The sequence below is a fragment of the Rana temporaria genome, chromosome 5 (assembly GCF_905171775.1).
Source record: "Rana temporaria chromosome 5, aRanTem1.1, whole genome shotgun sequence".
Classification (NCBI taxonomy): Eukaryota; Metazoa; Chordata; class Amphibia; order Anura; family Ranidae; genus Rana; species Rana temporaria.
The window spans coordinates 6322098-6348424 of record NC_053493.1 but is presented as its reverse complement, the minus strand read 5'-3'; the positions used below and the strand labels follow the sequence as shown (position 1 = coordinate 6348424).

At 49.5% G+C, this 26327-nt stretch overlaps 1 protein-coding gene across 1 annotated transcript; it reads left to right on the top strand.

Annotated features, from left to right (window-relative positions):
* The first annotated feature begins 448 nt into the window (after positions 1 to 448).
* Positions 449 to 26041, top strand: LOC120939764 (uncharacterized transmembrane protein DDB_G0289901-like). The gene is made up of 3 exons (XM_040352098.1): positions 449 to 557; positions 17768 to 17887; positions 22053 to 26041. The coding sequence occupies exons 1-3, from the start codon at positions 506 to 508 to the stop codon at positions 23594 to 23596; spliced, it is 1716 nt and encodes a 571-aa protein (XP_040208032.1). The 5' UTR covers positions 449 to 505; the 3' UTR covers positions 23597 to 26041.
* Positions 26042 to 26327: the final 286 nt, after the last annotated feature.

The window sequence follows — 26327 nt, the reverse complement described above, 5'->3', positions numbered from 1 at the left end:
ACTGACCCACGGGCAGATTCACCTCACTTCCAGGTTCAGAGCCATCATTCCCTATTAGCAAGAAAAAATGGGCAGAATGTACTAACCAGGGTTTGGGTTCATCGAATATCCACCGGACCCTCAACGTACTGACTCCCGGGGCAGATTCACCTCATCTCACCAGTCATAGGCTCAGATTTCTGGTTTCCACCAACACTTGTGCCCAGGATCACGTTGCCATGCCACCTCCGGATGGCAGGCGTTGTGGAGCGTGGGCAAGGGAGAGGTTGTTGGACGAGAGTCGCCCTGACAATTGTATCTCTCAGAGAGAGAAGGAACACCTCGATTGTTCCTATTGTGTGTGATGATACGGCTATTAATAGAATAATAAAGGGGCCACTCCTCTAACGAGGACTCATTTATGAAACGTTTTATGAAACCCATAAAACTTACTCACCGGGATCCTTCTATATAAATGAGGTAGTGTCCGTTCACAGGATTGTAGTCCTCACTTCAGAAGACAAGGATGAGAAGGTTCGGCCCCTGCCTGGCCCTGGTGGCCATCTCTCTGGATCTGGGTAAGAGTCTCCAGGACTTTCTTTGCCGTATGGTAGATAGAAACCCGATCATTCAATGCTCATGGAAGCTCTAATATGCTAACGGAATTTCACAAATCATTTTAATCCTATTTTAAAAATCAGCATCTTTCCTTACAACCCCTGGAGATCCTGTCCTTGTTGGGGCACTTCCTGTTATCGGCTGACAACGCTCTGTCCCTGACTCCCAGTTGTGCCCAAGTGTTGTCACCCTGCCACACAGACTACAAGGGGCCGCTTCAAACCCGGGCATGGCCCTCTGAAAATAGTTGATGGGGATTATTTCACTTTGCTGTAAGGGTTCTAAGCATTTCAAAATACTAATTCTTGTTTTCAAAAACTCTTCATTCCCACCTGAGCTGCGTTGCTTCTGTGCCATATTACAGGCGTTTTTTTTTTTTAAGCATTTGTGTTCAGTGATTTTAACGCTTTTTAGAGAAAGATATCATCTGTTTCATAATCTTTTGCTATGGTTTTTCAGCTTTTTCATCCTCTTTTATTTATTATTTATTTTAATTTTTTTGTAAGAGGTTAAGGCAGGGGTCCTCAAACTACGGAGGACTTTTAACCGGCACACCCGACCCTGACAGGCAACGCCGGTTACACGGCAGGTTGTAACACAGCGATCCCGCTGTGTCACGGAGATGACAGTGTTAACAGTTCTGGCGCGCTGTGATAAATGTCCCGCCCTCCTCCTCCTAGACTAGCTCGTGTGATAGAGCCAGTGTTCTGTCTATCACACGAGCTGGTCTAGGAGGAGGAGGGCGGGACATTTATCACAGCGCGCCAGAACTGTTACCAACACTGAGCTTCGTGACACAGCGGGATCGTGACAGCAGTTTGGCACAGTAAGGAGAAAGGCTGTGAGGGGCTTACGATGGTGAGGGGGGGCTGATGATGATGAAATTATGCTGTAATGATGATGATGGTGGTGGGGGAGGGCTTGCAATGAGGGGCTTGCAATGGTGAGGGGGGGGGGGGTTGGAATGAGGGGCTGATGATGGTGAGGGGGGCTTGCAAAGGTGAGGGGGGTTGCAATGAGGGGCTGATGATGATGTAATGATGATGGTGAGGTGGGGGGGGGCTTGCAATGATCATGATCAGTTTGCAATTAATGATTGTGAGGGGGGGCTTGCAATGAGGGGCTTAAAATGATGAAGGGGGGGTTGCAATGATCGTGAGGGGCTTGCAATGGTGAGGGGGGGCTTGAAATGATGGCTTGAATTTGAAATGGTGGTGAGGGGGGCTTGCAATGATGGCTTGAAATGACGGTGAGGGTGGGCTCAAAATAACATATGTGCAGTGAGCATAGGAAATTGTTCATTGTTTTTTTTTTATAGTGCGGCCCTCTAACGGTCTGAGGGACAGTGAACCGGCCCCCTGTTTAAAAAGTTTGAGGACCCCTGGGTTAAGGGTTAGGGTTTAAAGGTTAGGGTTAGAGGTTCATTTATTTTTATTATTATTTATTTACTTATTTATTTTGTTAGGTTAGGGATTTACTATTAGGGTTTAGGATTAGCGGTTAATATTGGGGTTTAGAATTAGGTTTAAAGGTTAATATTAGGATTAGTGTTCAGCATGGGAGTAGCATAAGGGGGTTGCAGTTTTACAATCGCTCCAGGGGACCCCAGCAGCCTCCCTGTCATATTATCATATCCTCCACAAAGTCCAGCTCCGATCTGCCCAAGGGCCCCACAGCCACGCTCCAGTACTGGGCTTCCACTTTGCCTTCCAAAGTCCACACCCCTCCAATCTCATTGGCTGGGGACAAGCTGTGAGACGTTTCCTGAATGGACAGGAGCATGGGGTGAGAACAGCCCTGGGGCCAGGTCAACTTTTGCATCGGGGCCCACAAACTTCAAGCTATGCCTCTGGTGTTCAGGGATTAGTATTAGGGTTGGGGTTAAGATTAGGGTTAGGGGTTAATATTGGTATTAGAGGTTAATGTTAGAGTTAGGGATTAGAGTCAGGGGGTTAATATTAGGGGTAGGGATTAATATTAGGGTTAAGATTAAGGATTATGGTTAGGGGTTAATATTAGGGTTAGGGTTTAGGATTAGGGTTAGTGTTAAGGGAATAGCATTAGGGTTGAGATTTAAGATTAGGGGTTAATATTAGGGTTAGGGGTTAATATTAGAGTTAGGCTTTAGGATTAGGGGTTAATATTAGGGTTAAGGTTTATAATTAGTGTCTTTATTTTATTAATTTATTTTATAATTTATTAATTTATTTTAGTTTGCGTGTTGCATTTTAGCAGAACGCTTAAAAATGCACGACAAAATGCACTGACGCTGCACTCACACATGGCCATATTGAATCGCGGGCAGATTATACACGATTTTGCCCACAAATTCAAAATGCCCATGTGTGAATTCAGCCTACAATGCTCAAAACAGATTGAATCAAACGTTTCCGTGCATGAATATAGAACAAAATAATGCTTCAAAAACGCATCCAATCTGCCCGATTCGAGCTGAAAAAAAGCTCCAGAACTCCAGAGCCGCTCCGCCTTCATTGGCTATGGGCTGTCCTGGGTACTGTCCCCTCCTCCTCTGTGGCTCCTCTACAAACCTTAACCCTAATATTAACCCCTAACCCTAAACCTTAACCCTAATATTAACCCTTAACCCTAATTCTAATCCCTAACCCTAATATTATCCCCTAACCCTAATTCTAAACCCCAATAATAATCCTAAACCCTAAACCCTAACCTTAATATTAATCCCTAACCCTAACCCTAATATTAACCCCTAAACCTTAACCCTAATATTAACTCCTAACCCTAAACCCTAACCCTAATATTAAACACTAACCCTAATCCTAAACTGCTCCTCGGTGGCTTCTCTCCATTGGCTATGAGCTGTCCTTGGTACTGTCCACTCCTCCTCTGTGTCCTCCATCCATTGGCTATGAGCTGTCCTTGGTACTGTCCACTCCTCCTCTGTGGCCTCTATCCATTGGCTATGAGCTGTCCTTGGTACTGTCCACTCCTCCTCTGTGTCCTCCATCCATTGGCTATGAGCTGTCCTTGGTACTCTATCCATTGGCTACTATGAGCTGTCCTGGGTACTGTCCGTTCCTCCTCTGTAGCCTCTATCCATTGGCTATGAGCTGTCCTTGGTACTCTATCCATTGGCTACTATGAGCTGTCCTGGGTACTGTCCGTTCCTCCTCTGTGGCCTCTATCAATTGGCTATGAGCTGTCCTTGGTACTGTCCACTCCTCCTCTGTGGCCTCTATCTATTGGCTACTATGAGCTGTCCTGGGTACTGCCCACCTGCCCTCTGTGGCCTCTATCCATTGGCTATGAGCTGTCCTTGGTACTCTATCCATTGGCTATGAGCTGTCCTGGGTACTGTCCGTTCCTCCTCTGTGGCCTCTATCCATTGGCTTTGAACTGTCCTGGGTACTGTCCGTTCCTCCTCTGTGGCCTCTATCCATTGGCTATCAGCTGTCCTTGGTCCAGTCCACTCCTCCTCTGTGGCCTCTATCCATTGGCTATGAGCTATCCTTGGTACTGTCCACTCCTCCTCTGTGGCCTCTATCCATTGGCTATGAGCTGTCCTTGGTACTGTCCACTCCTCCTCTGTGGCCTCTATCCATTGGCTATGAGCTGTCCTTGGTACCGTCCACTCCTCCTCTGTGGCCTCTATCCATTGGCTATGAGCCGTCCTTGGTACTCTATCCATTGGCTATGAGCTGTCCTTGGCACTGTCCGCTCCTCCTCTGTGGCCTCTATCCATTGGCTTTGAACTGTCCTGGGTACTGTCCGCTCCTCCTCTGTGGCCTCTATCAATTGGCTATCAGCTGTCCTTGGTCCAGTCCACTCCTCCTCTGTGGCCTCTATCCATTGGCTATGAGCTGTCCTGGGTACTGTCCGTTCCTCCTCTGTAGCCTCTATCCATTGGCTATGAGCTGTCCTTGGTACTGTCCACTCCTCCTCTGTGGCCTCTATCCATTGGCTATGAGCTGTCCTTGGTACTGTCCACTCCTCCTCTGTGGCCTCTATCCATTGGCTATGAGCTGTCCTTGGTACTGTCTGTTCCTCCTCTGTGGGCTCTATCCATTGGCTATGAGCTGTCCTGGGTACTGTCCGTTCCTCCTCTGTGGCCTCTATTCATTGGCTATGAGCTGTCCTTGGTACTGTCCACTCCTCCTCTGTGGCCTCTATTCATTGGCTATGAGCTGTCCTGGGTACTGTCCACTCCTCCTCTGTGGCCTCTATTTATTGGCTATGAGCTGTCCTTGGTCCCGCCCACTCCTCCTCTGTGGCCTCTATCCATTGGCTATGAGCTGTCCTTGGTACTGTCCACTCCTCCTCTGTGGCCTCTATCCATTGGCTATGAGCTGTCCTGGGTACTGTCCACTCCTCCTCTGTGGCCTCTATTTATTGGCTATGAGCTGTCCTTGGTCCCGCCCACTCCTCCTCTGTGGCCTCTATCCATTGGCTATGAGCTGTCCTTGGCACTGTCCACTCCTCCTCTGTGGCCTCTATCCATTGGCTATGAGCTGTCCTGGGTACCGTCCACTCCTCCTCTGTGGCCTCTATCCATTGGCTATGAGCTGTCCTGGGTACCGTCCGCTCCTCCTCTGTGGCTCCTCTCCATTGGTTGTGTGTAGGAGTCTATATGCTGTCATCTGCATTGTCCACACCTCGGTTATAGAGCGATAGGAGTACAGCAGTACTGTGCAGGGGTACTAACACTTATGACATAATATAAATATATTATGTTTTTCAAGAACCTGGAAGTCATCAGTAATTGCCGGGCCAATGAGCGGGGAAAGTCCTGGCCGCAGCTCATTGGCCCAAACCCAAGTCTGGACACAACCCAAGCTCATCTCTACTCATCACAACTTCCCAACACTGACAAAGGGAGCAATATTTTTATTTTTATCATTATTATTATTGGCCCAGATTCAAGAAGCAATTGCGCCCGTGTAACCATAAGTTACACGGCGCAATTGCTTACTTGCTCCGGTGTAACGAACCTATTTCAGGAACCTCGTTACACCGGCTGCAGCCTAAAATCTGCGCGGCATAAGGCTCTTATGCCTCGCAGATCTTAGGCTGCATTCTTGCGTGGGCCGCTAGGGGGCGCTCCCATTGTGTATCAGCGTGTAGTATGCAAATTGCATACTACCACTGATTCACAAGCTTGCGCGGGCCCCGTGCAAGCCAGGTACGAAATTTCTGTACGGCAACTTTAGCGCAAGGCTGCCCTTTCTAATAGCAGGGGCAGCCAATGCTAAAGTATATCAAAAATTGGGAGAGAAAAAAAGAATTGGTCAAAAAGGAATACGGATAAATATGACTGCAATTTATTAATTATCCACATAAAAAAACACATTAATAACACAAAAAGTGCCAGTATCTCCACAGCACTAATAAAATTAGACGTTAGTCTAAACAAGGACAAGTGGCCACCACAACCATACACACAGCTTACATACACCTGCAGGAATCAAAGAACTGGGGCATGATAAAGAATATATAAATCACAGGGCTAGATTGAGGATAGTATAGCTGCAAAAAAATCTGTGAAGCTGGATACAGTTCCAATCAATTCTATCACCAGTTCATAGAGGACAAATTCCACATGGAGATGAAGTAGATAGAACTACAATTCAATGGTAGACAGCAATGGTAGACAGCTAGTTTGGCAGTGATAGGTGTGATTACCATATAATGGGATCTGTTTGAACCAAGCAAGGATTGCTGTAGAGGCTGCAATCAGCAAGATGTACCATACTTCGGTACAGCTGAAAAACCAGATCACAATATCAAAAACTGCTTATTGCTTAGATCTTACCACCCTTGGAAAGTAGTCAGTATCTGTAGATTTCAGAGATTCCTCTGGTTACAGAGGCCGGCGTTTTTTTGCAGATTCCTTCAGTGGTATGGTGGGAGGTGCGCCCTCAAATCAGGTCCTCTGCATACCAAGGCCAGACCATTCAGTTCCAGGGTGAATAGATGCCTTTGTAATGTCTTTGAATGCCAGTAGATGGCAGTGTAGATAGGCAATAAGAAGTCAGCATGCAGTTTTAAATACTTGCTGTATGTCTCAAAGTGATGTCCGTGCAGTGGTGTATGCTGCAGTAAAAATAGATTCTTAAGTTGGGAGAGAAGGCCCCCAGTAAAAATATAATCAGGTGGATGTAGTGGTGGTCAGTCCTGCTTCATCGCTGATAAGCGTGATGCTTACATGTTTCGATCCTAATAGATCTTCATCGGAGCATGCTAAAGTATAGCCGGCCTTCCCGCGCCGTGAAATTTGAATTTCACGGCGTTTGCGTAAGTGCTTCGTGAATGGCGCTGGACGCCATTCACGTTCACTTTGAAGCAAATGACGTCCTTGTGAGAAAGTTTCCCGACGGAGCATGCGATGTACGTTCGGCGCGGGAGCGCGCCTATTTTAAATGATTCCCGCCCCCGGCGGGATCATTTAACTTGCGCGCTTACGCCGGGCAAATTTGCCGGCGCGCCCTCGCAGTTCACGGAGCTACTGCTCCGTGAATCGAGGGCAGCGCAAAATATTTGCGGGGGCGCAGGGCAAAATCGTTGCCCTGCTCCCCCGCAAATATAGCGCAAGCTATGCTGAATCTGGGCCATTATTATTATTATTTATGTACTTCTATAGCACCGTCAATTTACGCAGCACTTTACACACACAGGGCTAGATTCAGCAACAAGATACGGCGGCGTATCTCCAGATACGCCGCCGTAATTTCAAATCTGCGCCGTCGTATCTTTACGCCGATTCTCAAAGGCAGATACGTTTAAAAAATAGGCTTCCTCCGCCGATGTAACTTCAATACGCCGGTGTATAATTGTGTGCAATTTTACGCTGGCCGCTAGGTGGCGCTTCCGTCGTTTTCGGCGTAGAATAAGCAAATGGCCTAGATACGCCGATTCACAAATTTGCATACGCCCGGCTCTATTTGTTTAAGTCGTTTACGTTAGGCTTTTTCGGCGTAAGGTTACTCCTGCTATTAGGAGGCGCACGCAATGTTAAGTATGGCCATCCTTCCCGTGTCGAAATTTGAATTTTTTAAGTCGTTCGCGAATAGGGCTGGACGCAATTTACGTTCACGTCGAAACCAATACGTCCTTGCGGCGTACTTTGGAGCAATGCACACTGGGACATGTACACGGACAGCGAAAAAAACAAAAATCACGCCGGGTCACCAAGAATTTACATAAAACACGCCCCCCTCATCCGCATTTGAATTACACGCACTTACGCCGGCCCCATTTACGCTACGCCGCCGTAACTTAGAAGGCAAGTGCTTTGTGAATACAGCACTTGCCTCTCTAACTTACGGCGGCGTAGCGTAAAAACGATACGCTACGCGCCGTAAAATTGCGCGCCCCTACCTGAATCTAGCCCACATTGTACATTCACATCGGTCCCCGCCCCCAAGGAGCTCACAATCTAAGGTCCCACCTCACATTTATATACTAGGGGCCAATATAGACAGAAGCCAATTCACCTCCCAGCATGTCTTTGGAGTGTAGGAGGAAACCGGCGGAGGTATTTATACTTCTCCAATCTATACAAACCTTAATAAAAGAGGGTTTGGCGGGAGTTCCTATAATTCTATGTCTACATTTCTGAACACAGCTTCTTCCAAACACTGCGGATCACACGTTCTATAAACGAGGCGTCCTCGTGTGACCTGAACACCGAGGATTCCGAGACACCAAGAGTGTGGAAGGATTTATGAAGATCAGTGTTGTATTAAGAGCCATTCCAGTCCACAAGGGGCCACAAGGGGCCACAAGGGGCCTGGGAGGGGGAAAGGGGCCCCATTAGGGGGGGTTGAGGAAATGTAAACATAGAGAACAAAAATCCAAGACTATATTATTAAAGCTCCTGTGTCTACAGCACAGTCTTCAGAGTCTATGCCGATGGCATATCCTCCCTCCTATAGCGTGGCTGTGCCTCAATTCACCCACCCTGAGCCCCGCCACACCTGGGGGGTATTGTCTTGGCAGGAGGATGCAGACAGGGTGGGCACCCATGTGTAGTATTGGTGCTCAGTCCTGATGCTGAGTGCTCCCCAAATCCAGAATATTGGGGGACGCAGCACTCCGAGATCTGGAGCCGGGGGCATTGAGGGGCACAGATTGTCCTTGAAAGTTCACGTGCTCTAAATCAGGGGTCTCCAAACTTTCTAAACAAAGGGCCAGTTTATTTTACTTCAGACTTTAGGGGGGCCGGACTGTGGCCAGTGGGAGGAATAGTGTCCCATCATTGGTGTCAGTGGGAGGAATAGCGCCCCATCATTGGTGTCAGTGGGAGGAATAGTGTCCCATCATTGGTGTCAGTGGGAGGAATAGTGTCCCATCATTGGTGTCAGTGGGAGGAATAGTGTCCCATCATTGGTGTCAGTGGGAGGAATAGTGTCCCATCATTGGTGTCAGTGGAAGGAATAGTGTCCCATCATTGGTGTCAGTGGGAGGAATAGTGCCCCATCATTGGTGTCAGTGGGAGGAATAGTGTCCCATCATTGGTATCAGTGGGAGGAATAGTGTCCCATCATTGGTGTCAGTGGGAGGAATAGTGTCCCATCATTGGTATCAGTGGGAGGAATAGTGTCCCATCATTGGTGTCAGTGGGAGGAATAGTGTCCCATCATTGGTGTCAGTGGGAGGAATAGTGTCCCATCATTGGTGTCAGTGGGAGGAATAGTGTGCCATCATTGGTGTCAGTGGGAGGAATAGTGCCCCATCATTGGTGTCAGTGGGAGGTATAGTGTCCCATCATTGGTGTCAGTGGGAGGAATAGTGTCCCATCATTGGTATCAGTGGGAGGAATAGTGTCCCATCATTGGTGTCAGTGTGAGGAATAGTGTCCCATCATTGGTATCAGTGGGAGGAATAGTGTCCCATCATTGGTATCAGTGGGAGGAATAGTGTCCCATCATTGGTGTCAGTGGGAGGAATAGTGTCCCATCATTGGTGTCAGTGGGAGGAATAGTGCCCCACCATTGGTATAAGTGGGAGGAATAGTGCCCCATCATTGGTGTCAGTGGGAGGAATAGTGTCCCATCATTGGTGTCAGTGGGAGGAATAGTGTCCCATCATTGGTATTATTGAGAGGAATAGTGCCCCATTGTTGGTGTCAGTAGAATAAATGGTGCCCCATCATTAATGTCAGTAGGAGGAATGCATGACCATTCTTCCAGAAGCACATTTGTGAGGTTAGGCACTGATGTTGGATGAGAATGCCTTGCCTGGCTTTCATTTGGACCAGTGCTCTAATTCATCCCAAAGGTGGTCTATCAGGTTGAGGTCAGGACTCTGTGCAGGCCAGTCAAGTTCCTCCACCCCAAACTCGATCCTCCATGTCTTTATGGACCTTGCTTTGTGCTCTGGTGTGCAGTCATGTTGGAACAGGAAGGGGCCGTCCCCCAAACTCTTCCCACAAAGTTGGGAGCATGAAATAGTCCAAAATGTCTTGGTATGCCGACGCCTTAAGAGTTCCCTTCACTGGAACTAAGGGGCCAAGCCCAACCCCTGAAAAATAACCCCCCACATCATAATCCCCCCTCCACCAAATGATTTGGACCAGTGCACAAAGCAAGGTCCATAAAGACATGGAGGAGCGAGTTTGGGGTGGAGGAACTTGACTGGCCTGCACAGAGTCCTGACCTCAATCCGATAGAACACCTTTGGGATGAATTAGAGCGGAGACTGCGAGCCAGGCCTTCTCGTCCAACATCAGTGCCTGACCTCACAAATGCTCTTCTGGAAGAACGGCCAAACATTCCCATAGACACACTCCTAAACCTTGTGGACGGCCTTCCCAGAAGAGGTGAAGCTGTTATAGCTGCAAAGGGCGGGGCCAACTCAATATTGAACCCTACAGACTAAGACTGGGATGCCATTAAAGTTCATGTGCGTGTAAAGGCAGGCGTCCCAATACTTTTGGTAATATAGTGTATATATAATGTATACAGTATATCCTAGGAAGAGGTGCCACCTAGTGGGTGATTTCTGAAGTTCCATTTATAAACAGCACTGCAGAGAAGGGGGGGGGGGGGGCTCATCTAAACGCACATCAGTATATAAGCGGTTGGAGGAGTTTGTGAAATGGGGCGTAGCTACGAAGTCATCATATAAAATATAAAATATGGTGATGGAAATTATTTGCTTCTACGACTCTATTTAGTGACGGATAAATCGCCTCTTCCAGCATTCGCTTGCTGTGGCAGTAGGAGGAGCCAGAACTTACACTGAGGTCCAAAGAACTAAGATGGTGGGAAAGGCTGAGGAGCTCCTTAGGAGTGAGGACAGGGTGGTCAGCTGGAAAATAAAATGGTAAACGTTTAGCCCTGGGGGGTTCCTTCTGTCCTAAGCTCCAGCTGGTGCTCAATTATTATTTTTTTGGGGGGGACGCAAACAAACGGAAAGATTTTGAAAAAAAAAACATCAATTGCAGCCACTGTGCCCATTAAACGCTGCCACTGTCCCCCAAATGCTGCCACTGTCCCCCAAATGCTGCCACTGTGCCCATTAATCGCTGCCACTGTGTCCATTAATCGCTGCCACTATGCCCATTAATCCCTGCCACTGTGCCCTAAATGCTGCCACTGTGTCCATTAATCGCTGCCACTGTGTCCATTAATTGTTGCCACAGTGTCCATTAATTGCTGCCACTGTGCCCCAAATGCTGCCACTGTGCTCATTAATCGCTGCCACTGTGCCACAAATGCTGCCACTGTCCCCCAAATGCTGCCACTGTGCCCATTAATCGCTGCCACTATGCCCATTAATCGCTGCCACTATGCCCATTAATCCCTGCCACTGTGCCCCACATGCTGCCACTGTGTCCATTAATCGCTGCCACAGTGCCCATTAATTGTTGCCACAGTGTCCAATAATTGCTGCCACTGTGCTCATTAATTGCTGCCACTGTGCCCCAAATGCTGCCACTATGCCCATTAATCGCTACCACGGTGCCCATTAATCGCTGCCACTATGCTTATTAATCCCTGCGACTGTGCCCCAAATGCTGCCACTGTGCCCCAAATGCTGCCACTGTGCCCCAAATGCTGCCACTGTGTCCATTGATTGCTGCCATAGTGCCCATTAATTGTTGCCACAGTGTCCATTAATTGCTGCCACTGTGCTCATTAATTGCTGCCACTGTGCTCCAAATGCTGCCACTGTGCCCCAAATGCTGCCACTGTGCTCATTAATCGATGCCACTGTGCCCCAAATTCTGCCACTGTGCCCATTAATGGCTGCCACAGTGCCCATTAATTGTTGCCACAGTGTCCATTAATTGCTGCCACTGTGCTCATTAATTGCTGCCACTGTGCCCCAAATGCTGCCACTGTGCCCCAAATGCTGCCACTGTGCTCATTAATCGCTGCCACTGTGCCACAAATGCTGCCACTGTGCCCCAAATTCTGCTACTGTGCCACTGTGCCCATTAATCGCTGCCACTGTGTCCTAAATGCTGCCACTGTGCCCCAAATTCTGCCACTGTGCCCATTAATCGCTGCCACAGTGCCCATCAATTGCTGCCACAGTGCCCATTAATTGCTGCCACTGTGCTCATTAATCACTGCCACTGTGCCCCAGATGCTGCCACTGTACCCAAATTCTGCCACTGTGCCCATTAAACACAGCCACTGTACCAAACGCAGCCACTGTGCCCATTAAACACAGCCACTTTGCCATCAAAAACTGCCACTGTGCCCATTAAATGCTGCCACTGTGCCCCAAATGCTTTCACTGTGCCCATTAATCACTGCCACTGTGCCATCAAACGCTGACACTTTGCTATTAAAAGCTGCCACTGTGCCCATTAAATGCTGCCACTGTGCCCATTAATCGCTGCCACTGTGCCCATTAAATGCTGCCACTGTGCCCCAAATGCTGCCACTGTGCCCATTAATCACTGCCACTGTGTCCCAAATGCTGCCACTGTGCCCCCCGCCCAGTGTCCTCCATGTCTCGGGTGCAGAGGGTGACGGCGGCAGACAGCAATGTGTCAAGTGTCTTCCTCGATGTCTTCTGTCCTATGATTGGACGCCTGATAGGTGGCGTACAATCACGGCGCCTGTCATTTCAGCCAATCAGGTGACAGGTAACAGACCCGGGCCGAGCACCTGATTGGCTGAGAGGCGGGTCAGTAATCAATGCCCAGCACTGCGCCCGCTGATTACCATTTTGGAAGCCTATTGGAGCCCACGGCTCTAATCAGGTGCTTAAAAAAAAAACGCTGCTGTAATTCAGATGCCCAGCGCGCGACAAAGGGCCGGGCACATGAATAGGGGCCGGGCACATGAATAGGGGGCGGTGACCATAGATAGATTCATGCAATGCAGGAGAGAGGGGGCGGAGCTCCTGCACCCTTTATGGACGCACCGCCGCTGGTCCCTAGGAATGTAGTGACTTTGCCCGCCGCCCTCTGCTGCCTTTGGGGTGCACATACTTTATGTTGAGCGCATTGACAGGAGGGAGGTCGCTGGGGACCCATCAAAATGTTGCTATGGGTCCCCGTGACCCGATGAAGATCCCATAAGTCGTCTTGTCCCGCCGGAGAGATCCTTGTCTTCCTGACGTGATCCAGATTGGTGGATCTTGCCGGTGTCAGGTAGCAGATAGACTGGTTCATCCTGGCACACGGCCCGGCACCCCACGGCTGTTTTCTCCATATGAGAGAACATTCCGGAGATGAAGGTAGATAATTGTACCTGTAATTATACCTGCCGCAGAGAGGAGCTCCCTGAAAGAAAAAGTGAATATTACGGGTTATGCGGCTTCTGGAGCCATCAAACTAATTACCCCGATACGGTGCCGGCCAAGATTCCGGCCAAGATTCCGGCCAAGATTCCCGCCAAGATGCCGGCCAAGATTCCGGCCAAGATTCCGGCCAAGATTCCGGCCAAGATTCCCGCCAAGATGCCGGCCAAGATTCCGGCCAAGATTCCGGCCAAGATTCCGGCCAAGATTCCCGCCAAGATGCCGGCCAAGATTCCGGCCAAGATTCCGGCCAAGATTCCGGCCAAGATGCCGGCCTAGATGCCGGCCAAGATTCCGGCCAAGATTCCGGCCAAGATGCTGGCCAAAATTCCAGCCAAGATGCCGGCCAAAATTCCGGCCAAGATGCCGGCCAAGATTCCGGCCAAGATTCCGGCCAAAATGCCGGCCAAGATTCCGGCCAAGATTCTCCGGCAATCAAAGAGAAAGGGCTTAAAGTGGAACCCAAGGCAACATGAAATACGTACCGGGGCGTGGATGGTGACCTCATACACTTCATCCTCCTGATCCACTTCCACACCGACCCCTCTTTACACCCTGAGCACGCTCTCCTACAGGGGCCCCGCACATTCCTTGGTCCAAGCTAGGGCTCCAAGGTTGGTCCATACACCTGAGGTCCATCAGACATGGGGGCCACCTGGATTGTGACACAATACGAGGGTAATAAACCCAGCACCAGGAGGGGGGAACCTCCTTCCAGCTAGACACCACCAACTCCTAGGTAGGTCAGGTGTCCATCAGACATGGGGGCCACCTGGATTGTGACCCAATATGAGGGGGATAGACCCACCACCAGGAGGGGGGAACCTCCTTCCAGCTAGACACCACCAACTCCTAGGTAGGTCAGGTGTCCATCAGACACGGGGGCAACATGGATGGGGGCCACCTGGAGTGTGACACAATATGAGGAGGATAAACCCACCACCAGGAGGGGGGAAACCTCCTTCCAGCTTAACACCACTAACTCCTAGGTAGGTCAGGTTTGCATTTTTACTTTAGGACACATTTCCCTGGTATTGGCCGAGCATTCTGAACTACTTTAGTAACAACAATTCACTTTCTTAGCTGAGCTGATTGTAGCCCCGTACTGAGCATTTTTGCTCCCATGAATAGAATTATTAGTCTGTCCTACTAATATATTTTTTAGTAGCTCAAATGATATATTTGGCTTTTTAATCATGAATAAACCCATTGGGGTAGATTCAGTAAGATTTGCGCAGTTTTTACGTAGGCGCAGGGCACCGTTTTCGCCCTACGCCCCTCCCGCAAATTATCTGCGCTACCCTCGATTCACGGAGCAGTAGCTCCGTAAATTGCGTGGCGTAAGCGCGCGCAATTTAAATGATCCCGTAGGGGGCGGGAATCATTTAAATTAGGCGCGTTCCCGCGGCGAGCGTAGGGCGCATGCTCCGTCGGGAAACTTTCCCGACGTGCATTGCGGCAAATGACGTCGCAAGGACGTCATTTGCTTCAAAGTGAACGTGAATGGCGTCCAGCACCATTCACGATTCACTTACGCAAACAACGTAAAATTTAAACTTTGCGACGCGGGAACGACGGGTATACGTAACATTGGCTGCCCCTGCTATTAGAAGGAGCAGCCTTACGCGAAACCCGACGGACAGAAACTACGTAAACTGCGTACGCAGGGCTCGCGTAACGTTGTGAATCGGCGTTAGTATGAAATTTGCATACTATACTCTGACCACAATGGGAACGCCCCCTAGCTGCCATCGTAAGAATGCAGCCTACGATATGACTGGCATAAGAGCCTTAGGCCCCATACACACGAGAGAATTTATCCGCGGATACGGTCCAGCGGACCGTTTCCACGGATAAATCCTCTCAAAGATTTCCGCAGATTTCTATGCGATGGAGTGTACTCACCATCGCATTGAAATCCGCGCGGAAATCCTCTGGCGATGACGTGTCGCGCCGTCGCCGCGATTATGACGCGGCGACGGGCGCGACGCTGTCATATAATGAATTCCACGCATGCATCAAATCATTACGACGCATGCGGGGGATCCCTTCGGACGGATGGATCCGGTGAGTCTGTACAGACCAGCGGATCCATCCGTTGGGATGGATTCCAGCAGATGGATATGTTCTGCATGTCAGCAAATATCCGATCTGCTGGAATCCATCCCAGGGGATAAATATCCGCGGAAACAGATCCGCTGGAGTGTACACACCATAGGATCTATCCGCTGAAACCCATTTGCTGGGATTTATCTGCGGATGGATTCTATGGTGTGTATGGGGCCTTATGCTAGTCATATCTTAGGCTGCCGTCGGCGTAACGAGGTTCCTGAATCAGGAGCATTCGTAACGCCGGCGCAAGTAAGCAATTGCGCTGCGTAACTATGGTTACGCAGACGCAATTGCTTCTTGAATCTAGGCCATTGTTGCTTCACTTAGCTGGTGCCCCCCTTGTGTTTCTATGACCCCATAGGAAGCAGAAGCGGCCCGTCCAATAGGGGCACCCGGGCGCTGTCCCCTCTCTCCAGGACACCTCCTATCCATAGCCGCCGCGGCCACCCGCTATTCATGTGTCCGGCCCCTTTCAGGGCACCGGGCGCATGAATTACAGCAGCACCTGATTATAGCAGGGCTCAACAAACCCGGGCGCCAGGTCGCAATTGCAATTGGAATTAGCGACCTGGCGTCTGGGGTGGCACAGCTGGGGTAACCTGTCTCCGTGCGCAACCCCCCCCCCCCCCCTCGTGTCGGCCACGCCAGCCGGTAATTGAGGCCGTGCTTCTTTCTGGAATCTGGTGCCCTCTTGTGGTGGCCGTTGGTATTACAAGACACCCAGCCATGCTAATGGAACTTCCCTGCCTGTTTTCATTGCCCAACAATCTCCTTCTCTTAGAACCCCCAAACATTATATATATATATTTTTTTTTCTAACACCCTAGAGAATAAAATGGCGTCGTTGCAATACTTTCTGTCACACCGTATTTGCGCAGCGCTCTTACAAGCGAATTTTTTTGGGAAAAAATACACTTTTTTATATAAAAATAAGACCGCAGTAAAGCCCATTTTTTTTATATTGTGAAAGATAATGTCACGCCGAGTAAATTGATACCCAACATGTCACGCTTCAAAATTGCGCCCGCTCGTGTAATGACGACAAACTTTTACCCTTTAAAATCTCCATAGGCGACGTTTAAAAAATTCTACAGGTTGCATGTTTTGAGTTAGAGGAGTTCTAGGGCTAGAATTATTACTCTCGCTCTAACGATCGCTGTGATACCTCACATGTGTGGATTGAACACTGCTTTCACATGCGGACGCTACTCACGTATGCATTCGCTTCTGCGGGCAAGCTCGGCGGGACGGGGCGCGTTTTCTGGTTCCTAACTTTTTTAGCTGGCTCCTAGATTCCAAGCACATTTGTCAAACCCTGTATTGGAGCCAAGGGCTTCAAAATAGGGTGAGCTTGGGTCGCAGAGCATTGCGTCCGGGGCCCACCCAGGTGTGTTGCAACAGTGAATGAATATTCGCTGTTGCAACGCTGATCCCCCTCCCGGCCAATTGGGAAGCAGGTCTGATACCCATCACCGGATTGGCTGAAAGGGCAGGCGGTCCTATTGGACGCCTAGGAGGAGGGGAGGAGACGCACAGCGGAAGCGAGGACGATGCCTGGATGCCCAATCCCCACAGCTGCTCCTCGGATGTCCAGATGGGGTAAGTGCCGATGCACCACCGACCGGCAGACAGACAGGGGAGGGGAGGGTTTAAGTTGCCCTGGGGGGGGGGGGGTGTTCAGTTGTTTGCCCCCCCCAAACAAAAACTACCAGCTGCCGCTGATAGGAAGGGTGATAAGCAGGTGAAGTATCATAATAAAGAAAAGCAACTGTCTAGAGAGGAGAGATCGATTGATTGGTTGATTGATTGATTGATTGGTAGATTGGATATTCTTCAATAAGGCCTCCCAATCCAGACGCAGAGTAATCCTAATGGGCTGGAATTATATTTAAAAGTAGGGCCCCCGGAGGGGGGCATCTTACTGAAAACCCATAAGGACCCGGTGCAAAGAGGCTGCAGGAGAAGGCGTAACAAAAGATGAAAATAAGGCGGGAACAAGTATTTTATAAAAAATAATAATATGTTATTATGATGCAAATTTGTACAATAGGTTTATTTCCTGGGTTTACCAGCTCCATCTAGTGGCCATAATGCGGTATTTTCCTGTAAATACCTCAGTTAGGAAAATGCCGCATTTTTACCACTGGATGGCGCTGACAATCCGATTATGTAAACCTAAATTACGGCGATGATTTGTGACGGCTGGGCAAATGATTGGCACGATGCCACGGCAAATGTTTTATAAATTGACCCTCTACAAATGACCGACTTTTATTGTGACCTCAACTGACTGATGTGCTTTCCTCTGATCTCTACACAGCGATCTCCCTGCAATGTTACGTCTGCAAAGATCAAACCGAGAGGAATAACTGCTGGGGGGTGAAGAACTGTCTGCCGGGGCAGAACGCCTGTTATAGCACCCGGTACCAACGGGAGTCTGGTGAGTGTACCACAGTGCCATCACATGCTGTAAGATTGTATGTCTGCGGACCAGGGCCAGCACAGGAGGGGGGGGGGCGGGAGGGGCGGTTGCCCCCTGGGCACTATGGTACAATGTGAGGTATGGGAGCACCACATGGAGATTGGGGGGGGGTATTTGTGTTGGAAGGGGGAATTCGGGGGGTGGCAGGGGGTAAGTGTTGTTCTAGGAGTGTTCGCCCAGGGCTCTAGAAAACCTTGGGGTAGATTCAGGTAGGGGTGCGCACTCTTACGGAGGCGCAGCGTAGCGTTTTAACGCTGCGCCTCCGTAAATTACTTGCGCTACGCTTCATTTACGAAGCAATAGCTCCGTAATTTGCGCGTGCGCTCCGTAAAACTGGCCGGCGTAAGCGCGCGTAATTTAAATGATCCCGTAGGGGGCGTGGATCATTTAAATTAGGCGCGTTCCCGCACCGAACGTAGTGCGCATGCTCCGTCGCAAGGACGTCATTTGCTTCAACGTGAACGTAAATGGCGTCCAGTGCCATTCACGATTCACTTACGCAAACAACGTAATTTTCAAAAATCGCGACGCGGGAACGACGGGTATACTTAGCATTGGCTGCTCCTGCTAATAGCATGAGCAGCCTTACGCAGAAACCGACGAACGCAAACGACGTAAAATGCGAACGCCGGGCGCGCGTACGGTTGTGAATCGGCGTGAGTATGCAATTTGCATACTCTACGCTGACCACTACGGGAACGCCACCTAGCGGCCAGCGTAAGAATGCAGCCTACGATACGACGGCATAAGAGCCTTATGCCAGTCATATCTTAGGCTGCAGTCGGCGTATCGAGCTTTCTGAATACAGAAAAGTCGATACGCCGGCGCAAATGAGCAATTACGCTGCGTATCTATGGATACACAGGCGTAATTGCTACCTGAATCTACCCCCTTGTCCCTGCACTGCAGGTCAGAGCTGGTACTGCAACTGATAGCCTTACTATTTTTTTATAAACATCCAATCACAATGGAGGTCAGCCAGGGAGGACCCTATGGGACTTGTGTGCTTGCATCAGGACTGAGGGGCTCCTGAGAGGGGTACTGAGGCAGGGGGCGCTGTGATGTTCTCAGGAAGCCATGTACAGGCCCCTCCCACCAGCCATGATCTGCCTATATTGCATAGAGAAGCATGTAAAATAAGGCATGTGATGACTATGGAAAGGTACCCCCCATATAGTGTTCTCTGTCGTCCCCCCCCTATAGTGTCCTCTTTCCCCCCATAGTGTCCCCTGCCCCCCGATAGTGTCCCCTATCCCCTCATAGTGTCCTCTGCCCCCCCATAGTGTTCTCTGCTCCCCCCCATAGTGTCCTCTGTCCCCCCATAGTGTCCCCTGTCCCCCCATAGTGTCCTCTGTCCCCCCATAGTGTCTTCTGCCCCCCCCCATAGTGTCCTCTGTCCCCCCCATAGTGTCCTCTGTCCCCCCATAGTGTCCTCTGCCCCCCCATAGTGTTCTCTGTACCCCCAATAGTGTCCTCTGTCCCCCCCCCATAGTGTCCTCTGTCCCCCCCATAGTGTTCTATGTCCCTCCCCATAGTGTTCTATGTCCCCCCCATAGTGTTCTCTGTCCCCCCCCATAGTGTCCTCTGTCCCCCATAGTGTCCTCTGTCCCCCATAGTGTTCTCTGCCCCCCCATAGTGTCTTCTGTCCCTCCCCATAGTGTCCTCTGTCCCCCCATAGTGTTCTCTGTCCCCCCCATAGTGTTCTATGACCCCCCATAGTGTCCTCTGTCCCCCCCATAGTGTCCTCTGTCCCCCCGATAGTGTTCTCTGTCCCCCACAGTGTCCTCTGCCCCCCCATAGTGTCCTCTGTCCCCCCCATAGTGTCCTCTGTACCCCAATAGTGTCCTCTGCACCCCAATAGTGTCCTCTGACCCACCATAGTGTTCTCTGTCCCCCCATAGTGTCCTCTGTCATCCCATAGTGTCCTCTGCCCCCATGGTATCCTCTATCTGCCCATCGTGTCCTCTGTACCGCCCATAGTGTCCTCTGCCCCCACAGTAGCTTCTGTCCCCCCACAGTAGCTTCTGTCCCCCATAGTTAGTGTCCTCTGCCCCCCATAGTGTCCTTTGTCCCCCCCACAGTATCCTCTGTCCCCCCCCATAGTGTCCTCTGTACCCCCATAGTGTTCTCTGTCCCCCCATAGTATCCTCTGCCCCCCCACAGTATCTTCTGCCCCCCCATAGTGTCCTCTGTACCCCAATAGTGTCCTCTGTCCCCCCAGAGTGTCCTCTGTCCCCCCCATAGTGTCCTCTGTCCCCCCCCATAGTGTCCTCTGCCTCCATGGTGTCCTCTATCTGCCCATAGTGTCCTCTGTACCACCCATAGTGTCCTCTGTACTGCCCATAGTGTCCTCTGTACCGCCCATAGTGTCCTCTGTACCGCCTATAGTGTCCTCTGTCCCCCCATAGTGTCCTCTGCCCCCATAGGGTCCTCTGTACCCCCCACAGTAGCTTCTGTCCCCCCATAGTGTCCTCTGCCCCCCATAGTGACCTTTGTCCCCCCCCACAGTATCCTCTGTCCCCCCATAGTGTCCTCTGTCCCCCCCATAGTGTCCTCTGTCCCCCCCATAGTATCCTCTGTCCCCCCCATAGTGTCCTGCGTTTCCCCATAGTGTCCTCTGTCCCCCCATAGTGTCCTCTGTACCCCCCATAGTGTCCTCTGTACCCCCCATAGTGTCCTCTGCCCCCCTCCACTCCACACACACTGTGTAGGTAGAACTCTCCTACCTTATACATGTGTACAGCAAGCAGAGCAGAGATCGATATCACAGGGGCTGGATGGGGGTGGGAACTGCTGGTTAACTTTTCACATTAACAGGCTAGTGATTGGTTGCTAGGACCGCCCATCAACCAATCATCTACTGTGTAATGTAAAAGGTTAACTCCAGCGGTTCCCATCTCCATCCAGCCCCATGATACCGCCGCTTGCCTCTGTCCAATGAAGAGGACAGTGACAAACATGTCTATAGGCCGGGTGCCGTGAACTAATCACTGGCACTGACGGGCTGGACATCCAGTGGTGGCGGGCCAGATGCGGCCAGCGGGCCACGAGTTGCCGACCCCTGGCGGAGGCAGTTGCCTGTACCATAACAAACAATGACACTGTGCAGGAGGGGCTGCTTGCGTCCTAGCAACAGAGAATGCTGTGCGACAGGAGCTGCCTGCATCCTAACATGTAAGTCATTGGTTGCTAGGACACTGGTGGCTAGGCCACACAGTGCCATTGGTTGCTAGGACACAGGCAGCTGACCTGCACAGCAACATTGGTTGTTATGGTGGATGGAGGTTGCCTGTACCATAACAACCATTGATACTGTGCAACAGGGGCTGCTTGCACCCTAGCAACTAAGGATGCTGTGCAACAGGGGATGCCTTCATTCTAGCAAAAGAGTCATACAGGAATACTGGTGCCCAGGCTACTCAATGTCAAGGGTTGCCAAGACCCAGAGAACATTGATCCTTGCCAGCAGATCTCTAGATTGTCCACTTCCTGTAGCACAGTGAAAGCCAGGATTGGGCCACCAATAAGACAAAATGAAGTGACTCCCTCAGATGGCACTTGTTGGGGTGTCTCCATAACGTACACTTCATCCTCACTGTAGATCAGTAACGTTGCCCTGTATACACGGGACAGATACCAGTCTGGTTACTAAGATGCTGATGGTTGGGTTGTATAGCCCAGCTGCTTGAGTCCTAGCAACCCATGCTGCAAAAGCCACACAGCATCATGGGTTGCTAGGGCGCTGGCAGATGGGCCACAGCTTCATTGGTTGTCATGCCAGCATCAAAGCAACCAAAGGAGAGGGGGCAAAAAGGGGTAGCATGAGGGGGTTTAGGTTAGGGTGGTGGCAAAAATGAATTCAGGCATGCTCCTGGGGGCAGCACGGCGCGCTCTGCAGTGCAATCACATAAAGCGCGGTCACCATATAGATGAGGTTGGATAAAATGGTTATGGAGCTTTAGAAGGGCTTTAAGAAGGACAGAAACTCATTTTTAAAGCAATTACGGCAAATGTTTTCTTTCTCATGCGTTATTCATTCGCATTATGTAAAAGTTTTGTGAGATCTGCACTTTGCTGTTCGTTATGGCAGCTCAAATGTCATTTTCTTCTTCTTGTTTTGTAGATGGAAAGAATGTGTTTACAAGAGACTGCATCCAGGGCTGCCAAGATAGCAACTCGCTCGCCCAAGGCATGAAACATGTCACATTCTGCTGCGTCAACAGCTTCTGCAACACTATGGAAGAACTGCCAACTTCTGCTGGCAATAATAGCAATGGCTTTGTCACTAGTTCGGCCAGTGGTTCCGCCGGCGGTTCAGCCAGTGGTTCGGCTGGTGGTCCAGCCAGTGGTTCAGCAAGCGGTTCAGCCAGTGGTTCAGCCAGTGGTTCAGCTAGTGGTCCTGCCAGTGGTTCGGCTGGTGGTCCTGCCAGTGGTTCGGCTGGTGGTTCAGCAAGTGGTTTAGCCGCCGGTTCAGCCAGCGGTTTGGCCGGCAGTTTACCCAGCGGTTCAGCCAGCGGTCCAGCTAGCGGCTCTGTCATCAACTCCGCTACTCACTCAACTATCTACTCATCCACCAGTTCTTCTGGAAACCATTCCAGCAATTACTCCTCCAGCTCCAGTAATTCGGCAGCCAGCGGTACTGTTCTTGGGAATTCAGGCACTAACCTAATGAATAATACTTCTGCTAGCCATACCAGTAACACCACCACCACCAACACCATCAATGGTTCTCACTCTGGTTCCGCTAACATTGTTCACAGCTCTGGCACATCTGGGTCCTCTGCTGGTTCCCCCATCGTAGTTTATAGCTCTGGCACATCTGGATCCTCTGCTGGTTCCTCCAACACTGGCTATAGCTCTGGCACATCTGGATCCTCTGCTGGTTCCTCCCATGTTGTTTATAACTCTGGCACATCTGGATCCTCTGCTGGTTCCTCCAATGTAATTTATAACTCTGGCACATCGGGGTCCTCTGGTTCCCCTAATGTTTACAACTCGGGCTCACCAGGCTCCATTAAGGGTGTTTATAATTCTGGCACATTTGGATCCTCTTCTGGTTCCTCCAATGTCATTAATAACACTGGCAGACCTGGTTTCTTTGGCTCCTCGAATGTTGGTAATAGACCTGCCACATTTGGGTCTTCTTCTGGTTCTTCCAATGTTGCTTATAACCCTGGCGCATTTGGGTCTCCTTCTGGTTCCTCCAATGTTGCTTATAACCCTGGCGCATTTGGGTCTCCTTCTGGTTCCTCCAATGTTGCTTATAACCCTGGCACATTTGGGTCTTCTGGTTCTTCCAATGTTGCTTATAACCCTGGCACATATGGGTCTTCTGCTGGTTCCTCCAACATTGCTTATAACCCTGTCAAATCCGGGTCCTCTGCTGGTTCCTCTAACGCCATGTATAATTCTGGCCCATATGGTTCCTCCAACGTTGCTTATAATAATCCTGGCACATATGGGTCTTCTGCTGGTTCCTCCAATGTTGCTTATAACCCTGGAACATTTGGGTCTTCTGCTGGTTCCTCCAACGTTGCTTATAACCCTGGCACATCTGGGTCCTCTTCCTCTGGTGGCTCCAACCCACATATGAGTGGCTCCTTCTATAATACTTTCTTAGCCAAGGCTCCTTCCAGTCACTCTGGTATCAAGTCTACTAACTCATAAGCTCGGGAAACTGGTCAGCAGTACAAAAACTGATCATAAACTGACAGGTCCAGTAAAACCTCAGACAACTTACTAATCCTGATACCTACCTATTCAAGTTTTGGCCCACTTAAAAATGATTGTATATGGTTATTGCCTGATATACACCAGCAGCCATTGTGCTTTTGTTCCCCTGTTCCCATTACAAGGTTCTCCCTGCTGGATGATTTATTTATATCTTATTATCCAGCATGCAATGTTACCCCCAAAGGTGGGCGGGGACAGCCAAAAATCCAAAGTGGGGATTAAGAGAGCCAGGAAATACTCCAGAGAGGTTCTGCTTTTGTACCTCCCAAATGCTGTGAGAGGTTAGATGCATGGCTCAGCCCACCCACCTCCAACTTTAAACTGTATCTAAGGCCAACTGTTTTTATTTTGGATGGCGTGCTGGGTGATTCGTAGTTAGCCCTGGTGACCATTGCTTGGGATGGAATATGAGTAAAAAATCTTAAATTTTAAGTTGTCATAAAAAATTGAATGGAGAATCTTCAGGTGGAGACACTTTTTTTTTCTGGTGACAACTGCGTAAGATATTTCCTTTACTTCGGGGAGATCTCATGTCACTTCTTGTTTAGTCTTCAGACAGAAAGTAAAGCATAATCTCTTTAATGGAAAAGATTTTGGCTTTAGTTACACTTTGACCAAAATATGCCCTTTGGGTGGACTGGCCCCTGTAAAATGCTTGGGTGGACTGGCTCATATAAAAGGCTTGGGTAGAGCGGGCCCTGTAAAAGGCTTTGGTAGAGCGGGCCCTGTAAAATGCTTGGGTTGACTGGCTCCTGTCTAAGGCTTGGGTGGACTGGCCCCTGTCTAAGGCTTGGGTGGACCGGCTCCTGTATAAGTCTTGGGTAGACTGGCCCCTATAAAATGCTTGGGTTGACTGGCTGCTGTATAAGGCTTGGGTGGACTCGCGCCTATAAAAGGCTTGGGTAGACTGACCCCTGTAAAAGGCTTGGGTGGACTGGCCCCTATAAAAGGCTTGGGTGGACTGGCCCCTATAAAAGGCTTGGGTGGACTGGTCCCCATAAAAGGCTTGGGTGGACTGGCCCCTATAAAAGACTTGGGTGGGCTGGCTGCTGTAAATGCTTGGGTGGACTGGCCCCTATAAAAGACTTGGGTGGACTGGCCCCTGTAAAAGGCTTGGGTGGACTGGCCCCTGTAAAATGCTTGGGTGGACTGGCCCCTGTAAAAAGGCTTGGGTGAACAGGTCTCCTTACCCGAGCCTGTTTGATAGGGACCTATGCTGATAATGTGCAATAGCTAAAAACCAATGAGATTACAATTTACACTTTAACCAAAATATGCCCTTTGGGTGGATTGGCCCATATAAAAGGCTTGGGTAGACATCCCCTGTAAATAGTTTCGATAGACTGGCCCCTATAAAAGGCTTGGGTGGACTGGCTCCTGTAAAAGGCTTGGGTGGACTGGCTCCTGTAAAAGGCTTGGGTGAACAGGTCTCCTTGCCCGAGGCTGTTTGATAGGGACCTATGCTGATAAAGTGCAATTTACACGAGTCAGACCAGTCAGCGGATGAGGTTATTGGTTGCCATGGTTGAGGATTGCATTTTGTACATTGCTGCTGGGCTTTGCAATGCCCAATGGGCTGCATTAATAGGGCAATAAAAAGTTCTGTAACAATATGCAAAGTGCAGTAACCCATAACAACCAATCAGAAGTGATTTTTTTTCCAATCTAACCACATAAAACTAAAATCTGATTGGCCGATAAGGTGATGCTTGGCAAAACCTGTTGCGTCTAGGTGGTTGTCCCGATTTTCTGTCTCAGTCTTCTTTGCATGAACTCAACTCCAATGATTAAGCCATGAAAATTAGAGTAAATTTCAGTGTGGTCCAGAAACTTACTTTACATAACAAGGACCCTCCATCGCATGTCTTCAGAACAATGACCCAGTGGATACACAAGGTTCTTCTTTTAGCACTAAATAATGACTCGATGGTTGTCAACCAAACCACCTTCTATAAAGGGTTCCATATTGACCACCCAAATTCTAACGTGAGAGGAACCTCTCAAAACACGCCTAGAAGGGGACAAACTTGTTGAAAATGTTTTTTTGTGCAACTGGAAGCCATTTACCATATATTACACATATATATTGACCATGAAATTGGTAGTAAGGTCCAACCTTTTGGAGGGAACCCTAGGTGGCAGACTGGGACATCTACGACTACCCACCACACCTGAGGAATGTCCTGGAATCAAGACTGCAGAGTTAGTTATGTTAATGCATTGAGTATTATTTGCAATGATGTCTTATTGAAATCAAGATGTAAAGTTTTTGTGCCATGTGCCTCTCGGGATGTTTAAATGTCATGCATTGTAACACGGAGCACTGGATTACTCTTTTATTGTGTAAAAAAATAAAATAAATTTTTTGTTAAAAAATAAGTACAGTTTCTGTTGCTTACACCAAAGACCAAAGCGAAGTCTGACCCATTGTAAAGAGGACCTTTCAGAACTTCTGGCACCCAGCTGAAGGCCACCACTGACGTACTCCTGATAGTTTCCACCATTGATGTACTCCTGATAGTTTCCACCACTGACGTACTCCTGATAGTTTCCACCACTGACGTACTCCTGATAGTTTCCACCACTGATGTACTCCTGATAGTTTCCACCACTGATGTACTCCTGATAGTTTCCACCATTGACGTACTCCTGATAGTTTCCACCA